The 17,954-nt window shown below is 38.3% G+C and overlaps 2 protein-coding genes across 10 annotated transcripts in view; one reads left to right on the top strand and one right to left on the bottom strand.

Annotated features, from left to right (window-relative positions):
* Positions 1-297: 297 nt before the first annotated feature.
* Med14 (mediator complex subunit 14) lies at positions 298-11,335 on the top strand. Of its 3 annotated transcripts, none has more exons than XM_077420629.1 (25): positions 299-646; positions 1,279-1,486; positions 1,570-1,702; positions 1,780-1,953; positions 2,036-2,161; positions 2,270-2,449; positions 2,531-2,724; positions 2,822-2,939; positions 2,999-3,140; positions 3,225-3,429; positions 3,505-3,664; positions 3,781-3,988; positions 4,878-5,086; positions 5,241-5,487; positions 5,853-5,996; positions 6,082-6,225; positions 6,310-6,479; positions 6,543-6,737; positions 6,815-7,072; positions 7,273-7,519; positions 7,802-8,172; positions 8,513-8,668; positions 8,744-9,013; positions 9,096-9,362; positions 9,760-11,335. In XM_077420629.1, exons 2-25 carry the CDS (start codon positions 1,338-1,340, stop codon positions 9,919-9,921), a joined length of 4,629 nt encoding a protein of 1,542 aa, XP_077276755.1. In that variant the 5' UTR covers positions 299-646; positions 1,279-1,337; the 3' UTR covers positions 9,922-11,335. The 3 variants fall into 3 exon arrangements, with proteins under 3 accessions (XP_077276754.1, XP_077276755.1, XP_077276756.1); XM_077420630.1 differs by having other exon boundaries at positions 4,911-5,086; XM_077420628.1 differs by having other exon boundaries at positions 298-646; positions 6,310-6,737.
* Tsp66e (Tetraspanin 66E) overlaps positions 10,714-17,954 on the bottom strand; it is a 31,741-nt gene continuing 24,500 nt past the window's right edge. For 3 of the 7 annotated variants that reach the window (XM_077420653.1, XM_077420655.1, XM_077420657.1), the window contains exon 9: positions 10,714-16,405. In XM_077420653.1, the coding sequence (XP_077276779.1) occupies positions 16,371-16,405 (35 nt within the window). In that variant the 3' untranslated portion in view covers positions 10,714-16,370. Of the gene's footprint in view, positions 17,880-17,954 lie in introns of all 7 variants that reach the window. The other 4 variants (XR_013259162.1, XM_077420658.1, XM_077420654.1 and 1 more) reach the window with 4 other exon arrangements.

The raw sequence follows: 17,954 nt of genomic DNA on the forward strand, positions 1-17,954 counted from the left end.
TAATTTATACAATCTGCCTTTTTTTCAAAAAGGTGCGTTTTTTAATACCATTCTCAAAATTCTCAAAACTATCCCCGGTATAATCTCGTCGCAACGGTCGAAAATTTAATTCAAATTTCGCGCTCTCCGGAAGTCGCTGAATACGTACCGTGAAGAATTTGGACATCGTCCGCCATTTTCAGCCTAAAATACAATTTCAACGTAGCACAGCCAATCGAGTTCTCTTCTATCTCCGTGGATATTTTTTCTTCTTCGCCCGAAATGGAATCCGGCCGGTATTTCCCTTCTGTTACTTTCCTATTCCGCGCTCCGAGAATAATGGCCGCGCTGTCTCGTGCAGTTTCGGGTCGTTTCTGCCGTAGAAGTACCTTTATACATTTATTTGGCTGTTAAACGGATGTGCCAGTGAATATTGATGTCGAGCGTGATGGAATTGAATGTACGCGCCACGAGGCTGTGACGGAAAGCGGCTCTCTCTCGTTCTCCGTGCTGCGGAATTGATGGAAGCGTCGACTACCACTTTCGAATCGTGCTGGATACCGTCATTAGGACGGAGAGTGGATACTTGTCTGCTAACCAGAATTGAAATGCTGATCAACTAGTGGAATAGAGGCGTGAACGTAATCTAAAATAAAAAGAAATTGAGGTAATGGAACGTTTACGTGTTGCAGTATTGTTCGGCATTATTCTAGAACTGTTTTTGGCACACCACCTATCGAGACGAAACACTTTGGATATTGTACAGGAGCACATCGATTCCTGATATATAAATTCATAACATAATTTATTAATTATATTAAGTTGAAATTTATGAAATAAATACATCAATTTCTGCTATTTTATCGTAGCAAGGCCTGTTCTTTTAGCTGAACTTCTTGCATGGTTTATATTGCGTATAAGTTGAAATTTATTTCATAAGTGTCGATTTAATTTCAATGTCAATTTAAATATCTAACCCAGGAATTAGTCACTTGAGGTAAAACTGATGATTTACACAAAGTGTATTTCACACAAAGATATCAAACTTTCTTCTGAGTCATTAGGTATACTTTATTTTTTTGTAAAAAATATTGCAAGCACGTGTGTGTTTCTGTAACCGAGTAACAATGTTTAAAAATAATAGTAACTGAGTAGTAATGTTTAAAGATGTAAGACATATATATATATATATATACTATACCGTTAATATAAAATATATTTAATAAAAGGACAAATATTGTTTATGTATTATCTATCAGTATATCTTTAAAATAATAATAAAATCTTTATTGTTTGTAGAAGAGATATCAACAGGTATACATCAAGTTGAAATATTTTGTATCAAAAGTGATACTAAAATGGCGCCAGTACCTCTAGAGGGTCATCAAACTCCTGTCACAAACAACATACCACAGGAAGGCAATCGTGGTGGATCTATATCCTTAGGCATGCTCATAGATTTTATCATACAACGAACGTATCATGAACTCACTGTTCTTGCCGAACTGTACGTACAAAATATGGAATGTCGACAAGTATATCTCAACATTTTGCAACATGATCTATGTTTTTGTGGCTTGTTCTGTTTAGTCTACCTCGTAAAACGGACATGGAACGCAAAATTGAAATTTATAATTTTTCCGCTCGAACGAGGCAACTGTACGTTCGTTTGTTGGCACTGGTAAAATGGGCGAATAGCGCGTCTAAAGTGGATAAATCTACAGTAAGATATACATTCTCACACGTCCTGTAGCCACTTAATTGAAATGTACAATCTAATAAATGTATTCTTTCTTTCAGCACATAATGGCGTTTTTAGATAAGCAGTCATTGCTTTTTGTCGATACCGCGGACATGCTGGCGAGGATGGCTCGTGAAACCTTGGTACACGCCAGACTTCCGAATTTTCATATTCCTGCAGCCGTGGAAGTACTTACCACTGGGACATACGGTAGATTACCGGCTTGCATTCGAGTGAGTATGCGCGGAAGAAAATAACGATTATGTTTTAAAGAAATACGACCCGAAAAATTATTACATTTGTATTATCGAACAGGAGAGAATAGTGCCTCCGGATCCCATCACTCCTTCAGAAAAGAGAAGCACGTTGCAGAGATTGAATCAGGTTATTCAACATAGGTTGGTCACTGGAAATTTGCTACCACAAATGCGTAATTTAAAGGTACATACGAGACAATGAGACGAATATAAATTATGTTAAAAGTTACATTGTGATTATTTTATAGAAGAAAGTATCGTTAATTAAATTCAATTTATTATCGATATATAGATCGAGGCGGGAAGGGTGACGTTCCTTGTTGAGCAAGAGTTTTCGGTGTCTCTTACGGTTATGGGTGATGGGCCGACAGTACCGTGGAGATTGTTAGAATTGGAAATTTTGGTTTCGGATAGGGAGACTGGAGATGGCAAGGCATTGGTACATCTTTTGCAAACTCGATACGTACATCAGGTACGTTTGTCGCACGGTCAAGTCAATAAGTTATATATAAACTCTAAGATGTTTAAGAAATGAAATTTTCCTCTATGACAGGTTGTTCAATCGCGATTGGCTGAAAGTACTAATCCACTATCGGAGGTGTATCATATCCTGCATTATTTTTGTCAGTCGTTACAATTAGAAGTTTTATATTCTCAAACGTTAAGGCTGATACGGGACAGATTGGACGATCATATTCACGTAGATGAATATACACCTGGCAAATGTCTTTCCATATCTTATTGGAGGTAAGAGTAATGTGCACATATACATGTTTAAAAGAAATTTAGCAAAAGATTGTGTACATGCACAGGATGTTTATATTCATATACGAGATCTTTTCAGGGAATTAACGAGCAAGGATCCACGATCGGAGCTTGGATATAGATTAACTGTTCAAGTGGATCAACACGACCCTGCGAGACCCCTCGCAGTTGTGCATATCCCGTCGTTGGGTAGTAAGGTAAAGCAATACGCTTATATTTCTCAAACGTAACATTAACGTAACGATAATTTGCGTAGGAAAGCGAGATAGCGCATAGAGCCATCAGGTCGGACCAATTATCGATGGAATGCTTACTCGTACACACTATCTACATCCGGACGCGAAGTCGTTTATCCGAATTGAAGCAAGAGCTACAAACGATGCTGAAAGACGTTGAATGTAAGTTAAGAATATATTTTTCTTCGTCTTTTGCTTCTTATATTTGAGAATGAAACAGAGGTATTAATTTAAATGATATCTTAGGTACCTTAGCGGGATCTCCAGCTATTCTATCAGTACCTATATTGCAACCATGTTTACGTGCTGAGCTACTGTTAGTCACAGTCGACACTCATACCGGTATGCTACAGTGTCACGTCCCTCAATACGACGCACCGCTTGTCCCAGAATTAACAACGGCGCTGAACGGGGATCATTCGCGTCTTCCGACACTTATCTCGGAATTGAGGTACTAATTATCGCGACGATCTTGCTTTTGTGAGCTCATTCCAGCACACTTAAAGTAAAATTTTGGTTTCGACAGATTTTGGATAACGCAGAGACGTTGCGAGAAAACGTTGCAGCATCTACCGGCCACCTCGCACGAACGTTTGCCTGTTTTGCATCATCCGGATCATCCTATGTCTAAGATTAGTCGACACCGGATGTTCGTACAATTGCACAGGCATCCTACAGTCATATTGGTACATATTTATTTTTATTAATTTCAAAAACTGCGATAATTAAAAATATTCTTATCTGAGTTTTGTTACAGTGTGTGTGTATTTATACATATGTTTTGCGATATGCTTTATTCCAGATTGTCGCGTTCAAAGAGAAAGAAAGCTCGCCATGTGAAATAGAGTGCTCTTTCTATCTCGCTGTAGTGAAGCACAGTTCCATCGAAGACGATCCGCACGATGATAGCATTGAAACAGAAATACCAAAAATGTATCTGAAGGTCCAAAGCCTTATTGAGTTTGACACTTTTGTGATTACACATGGCCCGTTTACAAGTGTCGATAGTGGTGAGTAGATTTATATAAGTTTTATATTATGTCTTGGAATAAAGATGAGTATGAGAAATTTACGTATATTAACGTCTATTGTTTATCACATACTTCATTTGTTTTTTTCTTATTTTTATATAACGACACTACAGACCTTGCTCGTTCTAAACATTAGATATTAAAATCAATAACTATGATAATAATTAACAATACTATAATATTTGTTCGTCATTAAATTGTTACATGGATAAGTAAATGATTCATATAGATGTGCATGTACTTGTATATAAATTTAGTATATCGGTTATTTTGTACTTAGCATAGACGCGTAAGTATGTAGGTAAAAGATATGTTGTGTTAAGTAAGTGTAATTGTAATACAATTTAGGATTAATCTCTATAATTTTATATAATGATGTTTCTTTGCTAACGACTTCCAGCAACTTTTAAATATTTTCTAATTACTAGTGATAGGTATAGGTACACTGTATGTATTATACAAGAATCAGATTCTTACTTATATGTCAATACCAGATCTTGTAGCGGGTACTCTTCGAGCATTTTCTTTAATATAAACGATAGAAAAGGAGGAAAGTTTTGCTCGTAAAACTGGTATTAACATGTAAATAACCAATTAGCCGTTTTTATAATTAGCTTAATTAGTGTTATCGAGCTAATATATGTCCATGCAGTGCTCTCGTATTAAGTATATATAATCTACTCTGCCTGAGAATGTTAAGATCAATTTTCTCACTAACTCTTACTAACATACTCATATTCTTTTTGCTCGTTATCGTTATGCAATATAATACAGTGTACGGATAATAATTAACATCTGGCATCGTTCAGTGTGGTATCGGCATACTGCTCTGCTACTTTTAGGGGGATTTAACGGGTGGATTTTTTAGGGAATAATGATCAAGATGGGGGGTGCATTACAGAAGTGGTGGAGACGACCAACAACAAACGTAGAAGCACCGGGGTCGGAGGAAGGACAGACGCGGTAGGAACGCCACAGAATAGAAGACCAAAGCATCCGGCTTACTTTATTCCGGAGTTGGCGCATGTCGTCGCTTTGTGCGACGAGCGAATACCGTTCGTAACTCTGGCTCAAGAAGTAAGATTTTATTTTCTTATTGATTATTTTTCTTTTTTTTTTTTTTTACAACACGACGTGTCTCTTGCAAAGCAACGTGTGCTTCGGGATGTCCTGTACACGACAGCGAATTATTCCGTATTACAAATTGTTTTAATTTAACATTAATATGCAGCTTACTAGACGAGAGATAGCCCATCAAGGTCTCCAGGTTGAGGCGAATGCCACGGCATTGGTGCTCAAACTTGTTCAATTGCCTCCGCCTTTGCCGAGCATGACTACGAGCAGTGCTTGGCACGCTCTTCTTAAAAGACTCCTGAGTGTCTCGATTAGAGTTCAGGGCAAGGGCATGGCTAAAACTTGGACAGTGGAATTTGTATTTTACGGTAGTCCTCTTTCCAGCAGTCATTCCAAAGAACAAGGTATCGATATTGTTTCTGTATGTAAGAGAATTTACTTGTCATTAATATGTATATTTTTCATAATTCTGCAGTTTAAAATTACGAATTTGACAATGAGGTATTTATTACAAAATCGTCAATAAGTCTTTTACTTTTTTAGTTATTTTTTGCGTGATTACATTTTCAAAAAATCATACGTGTATATGTATTTGTGTATATATTTGTGTATATAACGTATGACAATTAATGTTTCCATTTTAACTTAATGGCACACGTAAATCCTGTTTTGACTGAGTTAAATCGGATCTTCTCTCGTGAGCAAATAAAATGGATCATCGTCTTTTGCTTGTTTTAATAGAAGAGTTATTCAAGTGCAATCTTTACAGGTTTGCGAAGACCAGTTTATTTTCAATACGAAATGGGTATGGCCGATACCGTCTCCCGCACTGTAGATGCCTTATTAAACGATTGGGCACAAATAGTGCATTTGTATTCGATTGTTCAAGATTTAGCTGAATATTTCAAAATGGGTGCGTCATACATTACGATTAAATCTTATGAGTCACATCATTTACGTTTCTGTGTAATTTGCAATGCCTGCTTTCTTTATTCCAGAGAAATACAACTTACGCAACATGGTTAGCATTAAGTCTTATAGTTATAGCAAGCTGGTTCTTGCGTATGGTCCAAATCAAGGTGCAACTGTCACCGTACAGTGGAGCACAAACGACAAGGCTTTTAAGATGGTATTTGGTAGGAGTAAGTTTTCTACGTTGATATCCAATTTCGAGTGTTTGCTCGATGAGAACTGTGTAATGACGAGAGTCTCGCTTGTATCCTTAGGTCCGACGAATCCGGTGACCAACGCGCATTCTATAATGAAGGAACAACTAGAAGCTCATTTGAATAGGCACACGAATTTGGCACAAATTATTCACATACTTAACGAAACGCTTCAGCCGCTCACGTCGATCAATAAATTACCATCAATCCCACAGTTATGCGTGCATGCGGTAAGTGCACGCGCTCACCCGCCTTTTTTCGGTTCCGATTTACGGCTAAATTCCCCTCTACAGAGACCACGAGTGCCAGTACAAACGTTTACTATAATGCCACAATGTGTCACTTTAGTAAGGATAGCGTATCAAGGGATGTATTGTTTGGAATTGCGTATGCGCGGCGGGGGTTTGGTAAGCTTGCGCGACGGTGCTTACAGTCGTTTCGACAGAAGTAATGTCGTTGACGAGTTCACGCCTACGCAAGGCTTAAAGGTAAAAAGATAGGAAAGAAAGACGTCATCAATAATTGAAGGAGTTCATACGAGATAAGCGTGTTCGTATCGTTGCAGGCATTCTTATCGAAATATGTCGACGAGAATGCGGTATCTAGAAGGAGATCTCAGTCGGAGGACGATAATCCACCGTCGCCTGTCACTATGGACAGCGACGGTGCTGGAGGCAACGTGGGCTTCTTAGGCCATCATAGAAGCGGGCCCCAATCGCCCGCCCAACAACGCGAAGGTCTGAGATTTCATCCACCGCTAACACCACCGTCCGGTAGCAATCCTCACACACCGGCTAGTCCTCATACTGCAAATATATCCCAAGTAAGTCGTTCAGCTAAGACAATACATGAATCGTTCTTCTTCTTAGAACTTTTATCCTTCAAGGAATACGTTTTATTTATCGCTTTGTTACCTAGGATTTATCTTTCTATTTCTTGTTTTTATCAGTGGAATTTTCTACTCAAAATTGGCCTATCAGTTGCCCCAATAAGTCACCAATAAGACTAAACTCTTATATTTAGGCAAATCAACACCAAAGTTTCGGAAGCAGTCCCGCAACTTCGTTTAATTTAGCATCTCCGCCGTCATTACCGCCAAATACACCCAATATGTTACCACATCCGTCTCCTGGATCGGGACTCGTTGCGAATAGTCCTCTAAATCCGATGCACGTTCCCAGTCCGGCTGGTCTCATGCCGACATCATCGCCTGGACCTTGCAGTAATGTTCAAGTAGGGCATTCTCCTGCTGGTTCGTTCATGCAAACAGGTACGCATGACAAAAAATTCAATTTTTACATCTTTAATTTTTACATCTAAAATTTTACTTGCGTCATCCAAGATTTCGTTGTTTTGTTTTTCATGAATTTCAAATCTTTTTCTCCTTGTCTTAAAACCCTTACACGCTTGTTGCATTTAAGACAATTTAAAACAAATGCAAAAAATAAATTTTTTATTTTGAAATTATAACATTATTGAAGAATCAAGTCGAACAAGAGCAACGAGAGCAAGCCTATCTTTTCAACGTTGATAATGATACGTCGATTTTCAGGTCATATCGACGGAAGTCCTTTCCCGGCCTCTCAAAGCATGGCTTCTCCGGCTGCCTCCAACTGGCCTGGATCTCCGAGTGTACCGAGGCCTTCCCCCGCGAGACCCGGACAGAACCCGAGTCACGCGGCGTTGCATAGCCCGCAAGCCTCCGATCACAAGACTGGTAGTCACATATCCAGGGTATTACCGCAGAGATCCTGGGCAGGTGCCGTGCCGACGCTTCTCACGCACGAAGCCCTAGAACTGCTTTGCTGCCCGTCAATCCATCCGTCCAACTTGCCGGGTCCGGATATGTCGCCGCTCGAGAGATTTCTGGGCTGCGTCTACATGCGAAGACAGTTGCAACGTTTCATCCAGATGGATGATTGCGTAAGCAAACTTGCGTTTACCTTAATTGAAAATTTTATTCCCAAAAAAGCTATAAAATTAATATTGACTTGTAGCATATGTGTGTGAGGTGAGGTATATATTTAAATCTTTTATAAAAGTTTTATATCTATTACAGTTATACTTGATTCATCATAGATGCGCATTAGTTTGAAATTGTCTATCCCCGGCATGAAAGTACTTTTTACGCAAAATCGTACAACTCGCGGTCAATTTTTGATGCTATTAGTAAAAAATATTAGTAAAAGTAATGCTATTAATAAAAAATAAACACACAAATATAAAATATATATTTGACACGTATATATATGAATTGTTGTAGTTAACCGGTATCAGTGCCGAGCCCGGTGTGGTACACTTCAAAGCCGAGAGTTTGCAATGCAGAGTCGGATTAAATCCGCAACATTTCCAATCTCTTCACATAAAGGTTCTCTCTCTTCCGGAGTATAAAGATCAATGGAGTCTGGAAGAGTTACAGGTAATTAAAACAGACACCTTGCGTACGTGACGCAATTCACTCGAGCAAATAAGATAAACGTCGTTTTATTCGCAGATTATTGAGAAGTTCTTCGACAATCGAGTAGCCGCCCCACCTTATAAACACAACACCCTGTCTGGTTTCGGGAGGATGCTTAACGTGCGTTTTAAAGTGTTGAAGGACTTCGTGCAGATAATGAAGCTGGAGCTAGTTCCCGGTCTCGTACAGCAGCAGCAGTTGAAGTGGTCCGTCCAGCTGTGTTTGCGCATCCCGCCTTCCGCTGGGCCAATCGTGCCCCCCGGCACGGAGGGCGTACACGTTTGCAGGAGCAAAATCCTATTTTTCGTGAGTATCATTCGTGTTCTTTACGGCGTAGTCGAGGTTCACTTCACACTTACAATCAATCCTTAAACTTATGCGCTTGCAGTTGCAAATAACGAGAATGGGTATACCGTATCAGGGAGAGACGCCATCCTTGGTGCTGCCGTTCGTGTACGACGTAACTACGAATTTAACGCAACTGGCGGAGAGACGAGATCTTAGCCCTCCTCCCACGGCGCTTACGGCGGCATCCATGCAGCTGAAGAGATTCGCCGAGTACGGCGCGAATCAGTCGGAGTGCTCGTTGTTCCCCGCTGTACGGGACCTGTTAGCTAATTTCACATTACCGACGGAACCGCAGGTTATGCCACAGGTGATGAACAGTAGAAGTGCATTTATCTAAAGCTATTAGATTGTGACGCTAAAAGGAAGAAATCAAGTAAATCTTTTTTCTCATTCTATATATCGAGATTAATTAATTTTCATAACGTATGCAGCGTGAGACTAATGGTGATTGGTGATATTCCAATATTGCTTGTAACGATATATTTATTGGCACATTTTATTTATTAAAAATCATTCCATAAAATATATATATATAATCATGAATCGACGAGACTTGAAATATGGCTCTCAATTACGTAAAATCATGTATAAACAATGTAGTTTTTGTTCATAACAATTTAAGATATCAACGAACGTCGTTGATAAAACATTTTTAAAGAAAATCTAATAGAATACAAAATTAATTGATATCTCATTTGTAACAGGTTGGCCCGCCACCAGCGGGAAATCAAGTACCCACCCAGCAGATCCAGAACACGACGATGCAGATGCATTCGCCTATGGCGAGCGGCCAAGGTCCGCCGCAGGGACCATACGGAATCCAAGGCATGCAGCCGATGGGCATGATGGGCGGGCCGCCTCAATAGGACTTGCTTTACTCTCCTAATCCCCTTTGTCTGCCGAGTCATTCAACGTGGATGAACTAGAATTGTAAACCTCGAAGAATTCGCGAGACAATTCGCTCGTGCTATTTTAACATTAGAGGATTTACATTTTATGGGATATCTTAGGAGAGAAAAAGCTGTAACATTCGCTGCGTTTAATCCAACGAAAAAAAGTGGACTGATAAAAGAAGAGATATTACGAAATGTTCCCTGTGTGAGTGACAATCTCTGACATCTGAGTTTGGTACTGTAAATACGCGCTTTGTATTTTGACAACGCTATCAGCAAACTCTACCACTAAAGCAAATATGCTAAAACGAATGTATAAAATGTATCATAAGAATTAGGTCATATAAGAATTATATTAGATTATATCATTCGACGTAGCTTAATTTAATTTAACGGAAAATTACTACAGCTGTAACTGTACTTGCCAGCGACAATTCCTTTATATTTACATTCTGCTTCATGTAAAATTATATTCTCCACTGGAAATTATCTATATACAATTATACAAGTATAGAATACAAATCTATAGAGGCAAGTATCTTTTTTATAACATATGAACAATATATAAATGTGAATACGAAATAATGAAATTTATGATATTGTTGCAAATAAAAGGCATTATAGATATGCGAAAAAAATGTAAAAATGTTTATAAGTATATTTCTTAGATGTATTTAGTTCGCATACAGTAGCGAGTACGCATACTGCGCTTTCGAATATATGTGAACAACGATTTTATCAGACGTATAGTTTTTATACACACACACACACACATATATATATAAAAGTTGCGCCATTTTATAATCAGCATATTTGACAAATAAGCTGTTGGATATCTAAAATGTTTTTGTGTCAAATTAATTTAAATATCATATATATGTGTCCACATTTGTAATCGATTGATTCTTGATATGTTTCCGTAATGAATCGATAGAAGAAAATAATTCGCATTACACATTTTATCTGGCATTTATGAATAATATATATAAAATTTTTATTTTGGTTCTGTGTGTATACAGCTTCTTTCTTTTTTTACAAAAAACATATAATACTCTTAACAAAAATCAATCGTACTATATTCTTAATATATGCAATTGTACAGTACTCATAGTTAATAATAATGTATTGGAATACAACTGTATATCAATAATCGCATCTCAAATATATACACTTTTAGGTCAGGTATCAGTCTCTGTATATAAAATTTGAATACATCTTGATACACCTATTTCACATGACGATTCTTAATTGCACCGAAACAAAAACTGAACGTTACTAAATATCAAACTTTGAACTTAAACTAAGCAATATCATGCGTTCTTGGCCGTGTTTGTGTTTTGTTCGTCTTTTTTTTTTTTTTTTTTTGGTAATCTTATCATTACAATATCTCACATGGTTTTTCAAAAATAATTTTTTTTGCACAGTAGCCTATATTCTTTGTATCTTTAGTACCAAAAAGATACTCGTGTGTATATATTATATATTGATTTACGCGAAACTAAATTTATCATGTACCATAGCATACGACTACAACACGCGCTTTTATAATTCATTATCATTTTTATCGCAATTTCAGAGTAAACACGTAAACTTGTCACATTAATCTTGACTCGACTTCCACAAATTCTACGTGAGATTTCTGAACTGGTGTCTTAGGCTTTTCGTTTTTTTACTGTTGTCTTCTTTTTTTTCTCGACCTTAAATAGCTTTTCTGGAATTTATACATTCAATATTATGGGACTACATATTAGACAACGTTATAAGGATCAGGTTGTTTATATTGCAATATTTATCCCTGTTTAACTCGATCCTGTGAACTTAATGATTTTAGTTGGACAGGAAAATGCAAGTCGATGTATTTTCCGTCGAGGAAACGACGGACAGAAGACGTTATTATCTCGAAACTATTTTCTTCAATTTATTTCTTTCATGACTAAGCAAAAAATAATTTGTTGAAAGGTCTCCCGTCTGGACCGGTACTTGCGGTTCACATAGGGATCAGATTGCAATAAAAAGAACCTTTACATTACTCTTTAAGATACTTGACGGACACACTATGCGAACGTTTAAAAATAAATATAAATATTCATAGTGTACAATATTGCATGCAAAAAACGTGTTCTTCATCTCTAAATTAAACTGCACATTATGTAAAAACAAGCATTTCACTATATATCGTTTAGTTTTTAAACTATTAGCTAAACGAGTTAATGAGAATCTCAATCCTCCAATTAGTCTGTGCGATATCTCGTGGATCGCTCTTATCCGAGCGATTCGTCGTTAATTGTACGTTACACGATTCATAAATGTGTACGATAAAATATTCTTTTTGACATAGCTTCGATACTTCGTGCCAAAGGTAAAAGGAGGTTTGATTTTGTTGACTTCCTTCATTATGGGAACAGTGATGTGCAGCACATTTTCATACACGGCAATCGATAAAGAAAAGAGAATCAACGTTCAATATAAACACTCTGACTTCGTGACTTGCTCACAAAGTGTATACGTATGTGTAAAATGCTCCCGCCGATCTCTATTGCTGTCAGCAATGACGCGCCGTTCCTATTTCTCAGACAATTATACATCTGATATATATCTGACAATTTTTAATTACTCAGGTACATATATATGTATATAAGAAAAATATAAAGCTAGAAGCATATATCAGGTCGGAACGTATCACACATGAAATTTTGTATCGGTGAATGTTACGTGAAAAGAAAAGCCTTCTTTCGGTCTCTGCCGCCAATAAATCCTTCAAATAAAACATCCTCTCGCAAAATAAATATTTCTTTAATGGCTCGAGCAAACAGCTCATTAGCATTTCGTAATCGTTATCTCTCCGACTTATATTCCGCCGGAATGCTACTGAAACAGTGACCTTTGTGTAAAACTATTTTAGTAAGTGTTACATATAAGAAGCGCTTCCACCAAACATTTTTGCCAAATGCAATAAAACAATGTAAAAAATGTGCCAGCAAAGTATTCTCGAGTATCTAGAATGTTCCACTATCAGTTTTGAGAGATGAACGAAACATCGCGTGTTCGTGAGTATTCCAAGTTGTGAGTACAAGCATCAAAAACGTTTTACGAAAATATTGTAATATCGTACATCGCGTATGTACAATCTACTGTCGCGTTATCAACGTTCATCCGCGTTAACTTGTGGACAACCAAGAGCCGGAGGACAAAAAGGAAAGGAATTGGGGATTCACATCGTCGGACCGCACGGCCACGGTATCCCGGCCGCGTTTCTCAATCATTTTAAACGCTTGTACCTCCATAATATACAAACACTTAGCGAAAAACTACGAAACGTTAGCGATTTACAGTGACGTTTTGGGATACTTCGTATATATATATATATACATGCGTATACCGCTTGCGATACGCAACGCGAGATATATATATATCTTATCAATCTTACATATATATTACGCACCGTAAAATATATAAGATTGATGGATTCCGGACCTGAGTTCTCCGTCGAAAAAAACGCGTAACGCCCAGCCACATATCTCCTACGTCACTGCCAATGTGATCTTTCGTTTTTTGTTTTTTTTTCTTTTTTATTCCCGAAACGTTTCGTCAATTCAAGCGTCAAGGGGTTTTCTGTCGGCTTCTCGGCTAGCCTAGGCTGGGCTAGCAGCTAGAGTTTCAAGCAAGCAAGGCACAGGAGCACTATAAGGGCTCAACGTGCTAGGAGGCACTACTCAACAGTTCCATGCTCTTAATGCCTCGTCAACAGCAGCACCAACAAGTTAACACTGGAAACGAAAATGTCTAGAATGTGCGGCATGAACAATTAGTAGCGATGGTAAAATAGTATTCGTAAAAACTACCATCCGCATTAAGATTACCGTCGGCTTCGTGTGTGTACGTACGCGCACGCCGGCACCGGAAAAGGAAAAAAACGACGAACGAAATCACCTTCGTCAGGTCGATAGTCGCACACAGTACAGCACGCGATCCGCGATTACAAATAACGTGGACCCCCCAAACAGTCCAAACAATACGTTTATGCATTGTTCCGTACCCCAAGCGGCATGGAAGATTTGCGGCGGAAACATTGCGCGAGAGAAGATTGCGATACCGTTAAATACGTACGGCAGGAATGCAGCAACGTTGCTGCAGGAATGCAACAATGTTGGAACGTCTACCTCGCATCGCAGTTTGCTGCGACGTGAATCGAAAGCTTCCGTGCCACATGGGGCGTTAAATCGTTGTTAAGTCTAGAAAAGTTCAGGTACGGAAGAAAACGCGTAAGATCGTTTGTGCATCATCTGGTTTTTTTTTTTTTTTTTTTTTTGCATTTCTGGTTCGATACACCTGACACGTGCGTTACGCGACGCGCGTGATCATATTGTCGAAAATGCAGTGCAATTCGTCGGTTAACTCTCGTCGAAATGAACAAAGAATCGGAAGTTTCTTTCGCGTTTCACTTGTACAATGTATACGCGCCGAGATATCGCAGAGAAACTCTAGAAAAATATACTCTATCTAAATATATATACACGTATCCCGCTAAGGAAATGATATCTTCGATTCGTAAGGTCCGCATGAAATCGTTGCAGTGTGTGCGTACAATTTAGTTTCTCAATTCTCTCAGTCTTGAAATATTTTTGTTTTTGTGCCTTTCTATTTTTTGGCTCTGGCCCTCCGCGTGTGTTCGGTGCGCATACGTACAGATTTGCGTATACAGCAGCGTGTGTTAAACATTGAAAGTACACTAACATACATATTATCGATTTCTTATGAAGGTAATGTGGACTTCTCCTCGAAATTGTACGTTGTCCCATTTACAATAATGCATTTTTTTTGTGTGTTCTTTACATATGTAAACGTGAGATGAGACACCTCATCCTGCGGTTTCTGTGATGTATCTGTTAATAGGTACCGTATAGCGTTTGCAACATTGAGACAATAGATTGCTGACTAAGCTACTATAACTAATGAGAAGGGAGAAAGGAAACAGTTAAATGTTTGTGTTACTTGCGTACCACAATTCCGATTAGAATTTCGCCACGTATGTTTGATAACTCGTGCCGATAGCTGTTCGGATGAGTAAACACCGTGAAATCTCAAATGAATTCACGCTGAAGCTTAAGTGAAACTTACAGGCCCAATTGCATACTTGTTTGGCTCGACAAGAACACATTTGATAATTCGTTCCAATAACAAAATCTCTGCGCTCATATTTATATCTATTATTAAACTCGTATTAGTTGAATTACGAAAGTGCATTATTCATGGATGGAACGCTTTGATTAGTGACTCGTATATTTTCTAAATTTTGGCCTCGTCTATTAGCAATCATAGTTGTTGCTTCGTAACTAATCCGTAAACAATTGATAAACAACGTCTTTATATGCAGGACTCGAAAAAATGTCTAATTATAATAATTAACGTCATTTAGATTAATTGTAAACATGAAACAACAATTGCACATATTTAAACGTCTAATTACGTATTATGCTACTTTACACTTTTTTCCCCATTTGCATACTTTATTTCTTTTAATTCATTTTATGCATTTGATAATTCGTCATTATTAATACAAAGTGTCTCTCGCCGAACACACTTTCTTTGAATTATTCTCCTTGACCAATTCTAAGCTGATTTTCTCTTAACAAAGATGTCGAAATCAAGAATGAAAAGCGTTTTGGCTAACAAAATTAAATTCTTGAGTTAATTTCAAGTAGTATTTTAATAGTATTTTAATGTAAAACTCAGTTACACAAGAACATGTATATACATACATGTATATATATATATACATGTTCTTCTCAAATGTATATATATATATATATATATATATATATATATATATATATTACTTTAAAGATTGGAAAGTTGTGATAAATTTCGGTTCTCCATTAAGGAAAAATCGACTCAAAATTGGCCGCGATTTAGAAAAAGTGACGCTCGGCGAGGGACGCTTTATAAATACTAAAATAATAAAAATAATGACTTTTTGATTAATGATCGTACTATTAATGCACACTTCTAATTTTCATTATCACAAGATACCGTTTCTGCTCCATGATATATCCATTCTATATAAAATCTCCTGTTCAAAGTAAACCAACACTAATCGCTCTGCACCTGTTACAGGTGCGTCTACGTAATCGATGCAATCGGGCCTCTCTCTTTCTCTCTTTCTTTCTTTCTGCCTCCGTACATCTGGCTCTCTGCCTCTGTCAAATAATATGTAACAGCATGGCCATGCAAGGGTGGAGAGCAAAGCTACCATGCCTCATAGAATTCACGAAAGAACGCTTGTAAAGTAGAATGGATGATAGAACTAAACGCGCTGCAGCGCGAAGCAGCAGCAAGGAAGGAATCGGCTGTCAACTGACAGCTTCACCTCCGTCTTACTTGAAAGCAAACCCCATCAAAATCATCATCCTTACTTCAGCACCTCACCAGGCCTGTCTCGACGATACGTCTACACAAGCTAAAAGAACGTCCATTTGTCAATGCCTTCCAATTGAGAAAAGGTTCTACTTTAATATGGATGGATTGTGATTTCAGATGGATATGCGCGTGTGTAACACCGGTAATCTCTTCGCACCCGCGACGAGGCATTCACCTCGCCGTCGGGGAACCCGAACGTGAAATTGTGCTGCACTCAACAACACTTTCACTGACCGATCGACCTCGGTCGTTTATAAAAGCTATGGAAAAGCGTGCGACAGTTTTTTTTCTTTTTGTTCATATTGACGAGACGAAATGCAAGATATTGAAAATAACTATGCGATCGAAGTGATCGAACGAATGTTCAAAAAACCTGGGAAAGCAAACTGCCCGATGGGCGATCGTAACCGAAATACGAACTTTATTACCGCGAATTTTTTTAGCTATTTCACGTTCATTTCACGTTCTTCGTGCGAGAACTTGGACGTCAAAAGATGCCAGCCGAGGAATATTCTAGTACGATATGTACATTATTGATCATTTCGCCCGAATTCAAAAGCATTTTGAGTAAGCACGTTACAAGGCAATGACGAGATATTTGAAATACAAATGTTGATACAGATCGTTCAAGCGGGCGTTGAGCGGATAGAGACGAGTATTATAATAACAACGCGCGGAATATAAAAAGAATCTCCAAATATTTTCGGCCGCGTGACGTTTACGTCGAAAACGTGTTTCCTTCATTCGGCCTCTTCGTTTTCAGAAAGGAAAGTTTTTCCAACACGAACGACAAAACGATTTGCTCGCGGTGTCCACTACGACATACATTCCACGTTAATAATCTCGGTGAAAGCGAATGCGTTTATATATGTACATTGGCACTTTAGTGTCAAAGTAAAACGCTTAACAACTCGCGACCGATTCCGCGATTGACGTAATTTTGGCACATGCTAACTTTAAAGCTTTCACATCGACAAAGATCATGAAATCCTCTGTGCACTTTCCGCTCAACGCGATTTCCGTTGAAATTCGTACGTTAACATGCGAGCGATCGAAGGGCTCGCAGTAGTACTCGTGAAAGTGATCGCGATCAGCGATCTCTCTCCCATCGATTGGGTGTAACGTTAAATCGTTTTTTCATCCGCAACCCTTCGATTCTCGTGGAGTTATAGCTCTGAAACTGAATGCGGCCGAAGCGCATGATGCGGTACGATGGCATCGGATTCAACTTGCGTCGCCATTGCGTTGGAAAGTACACGAAAGCATGTACGTACATATATGCATGTACATATATTTATATGCATGTGTATATATACAATATATATGCATGTATACATAGGTACATTGTGTGTTATATACGTATATTAAATATACACGTATACAAACACAATCGAGGTATATTCGCGAAGTCCTTAAAGGAAAAAGAACTGCGTTCAAAAGAACTGCTGGCAGAAAGCTTAGCACATGCTGCTCTCGAGGTTACTCCTTGCCAGAAGGTTCTACGCATCGATAAACTGCAAAGTGTCAAAGATGTCACATTTTTACCGTAAATGAAACAGAGCTGACGTCCCTAACGGCCAAGGAAATCA

Source organism: Temnothorax americanus, unplaced genomic scaffold (assembly GCF_048541705.1).
Source record: "Temnothorax americanus isolate GAGA-0224 unplaced genomic scaffold, ASM4854170v1 Scaffold6, whole genome shotgun sequence".
Lineage (NCBI taxonomy): Eukaryota > Metazoa > Arthropoda > Insecta > Hymenoptera > Formicidae > Temnothorax > Temnothorax americanus.

What these genes read in the sequence shown, in the direction of transcription:
- Med14 (XM_077420628.1), top strand. Translation starts at nt 1,338, where the DNA reads ATGGCGCCAGTACCTCTAGAGGGTCATCAAACTCCTGTCACAAACAAC. An exon ending in AAACTCGATACGTACATCAG is followed by an intron (nt 2,450 to 2,530) that starts GTACGTTTGTCG and finishes CCTCTATGACAG; the next exon opens with GTTGTTCAATCGCGATTGGC. An exon ending in GTTTACAAGTGTCGATAGTG is followed by an intron (nt 3,989 to 4,877) that starts GTGAGTAGATTT and finishes TGGATTTTTTAG; the next exon opens with GGAATAATGATCAAGATGGG.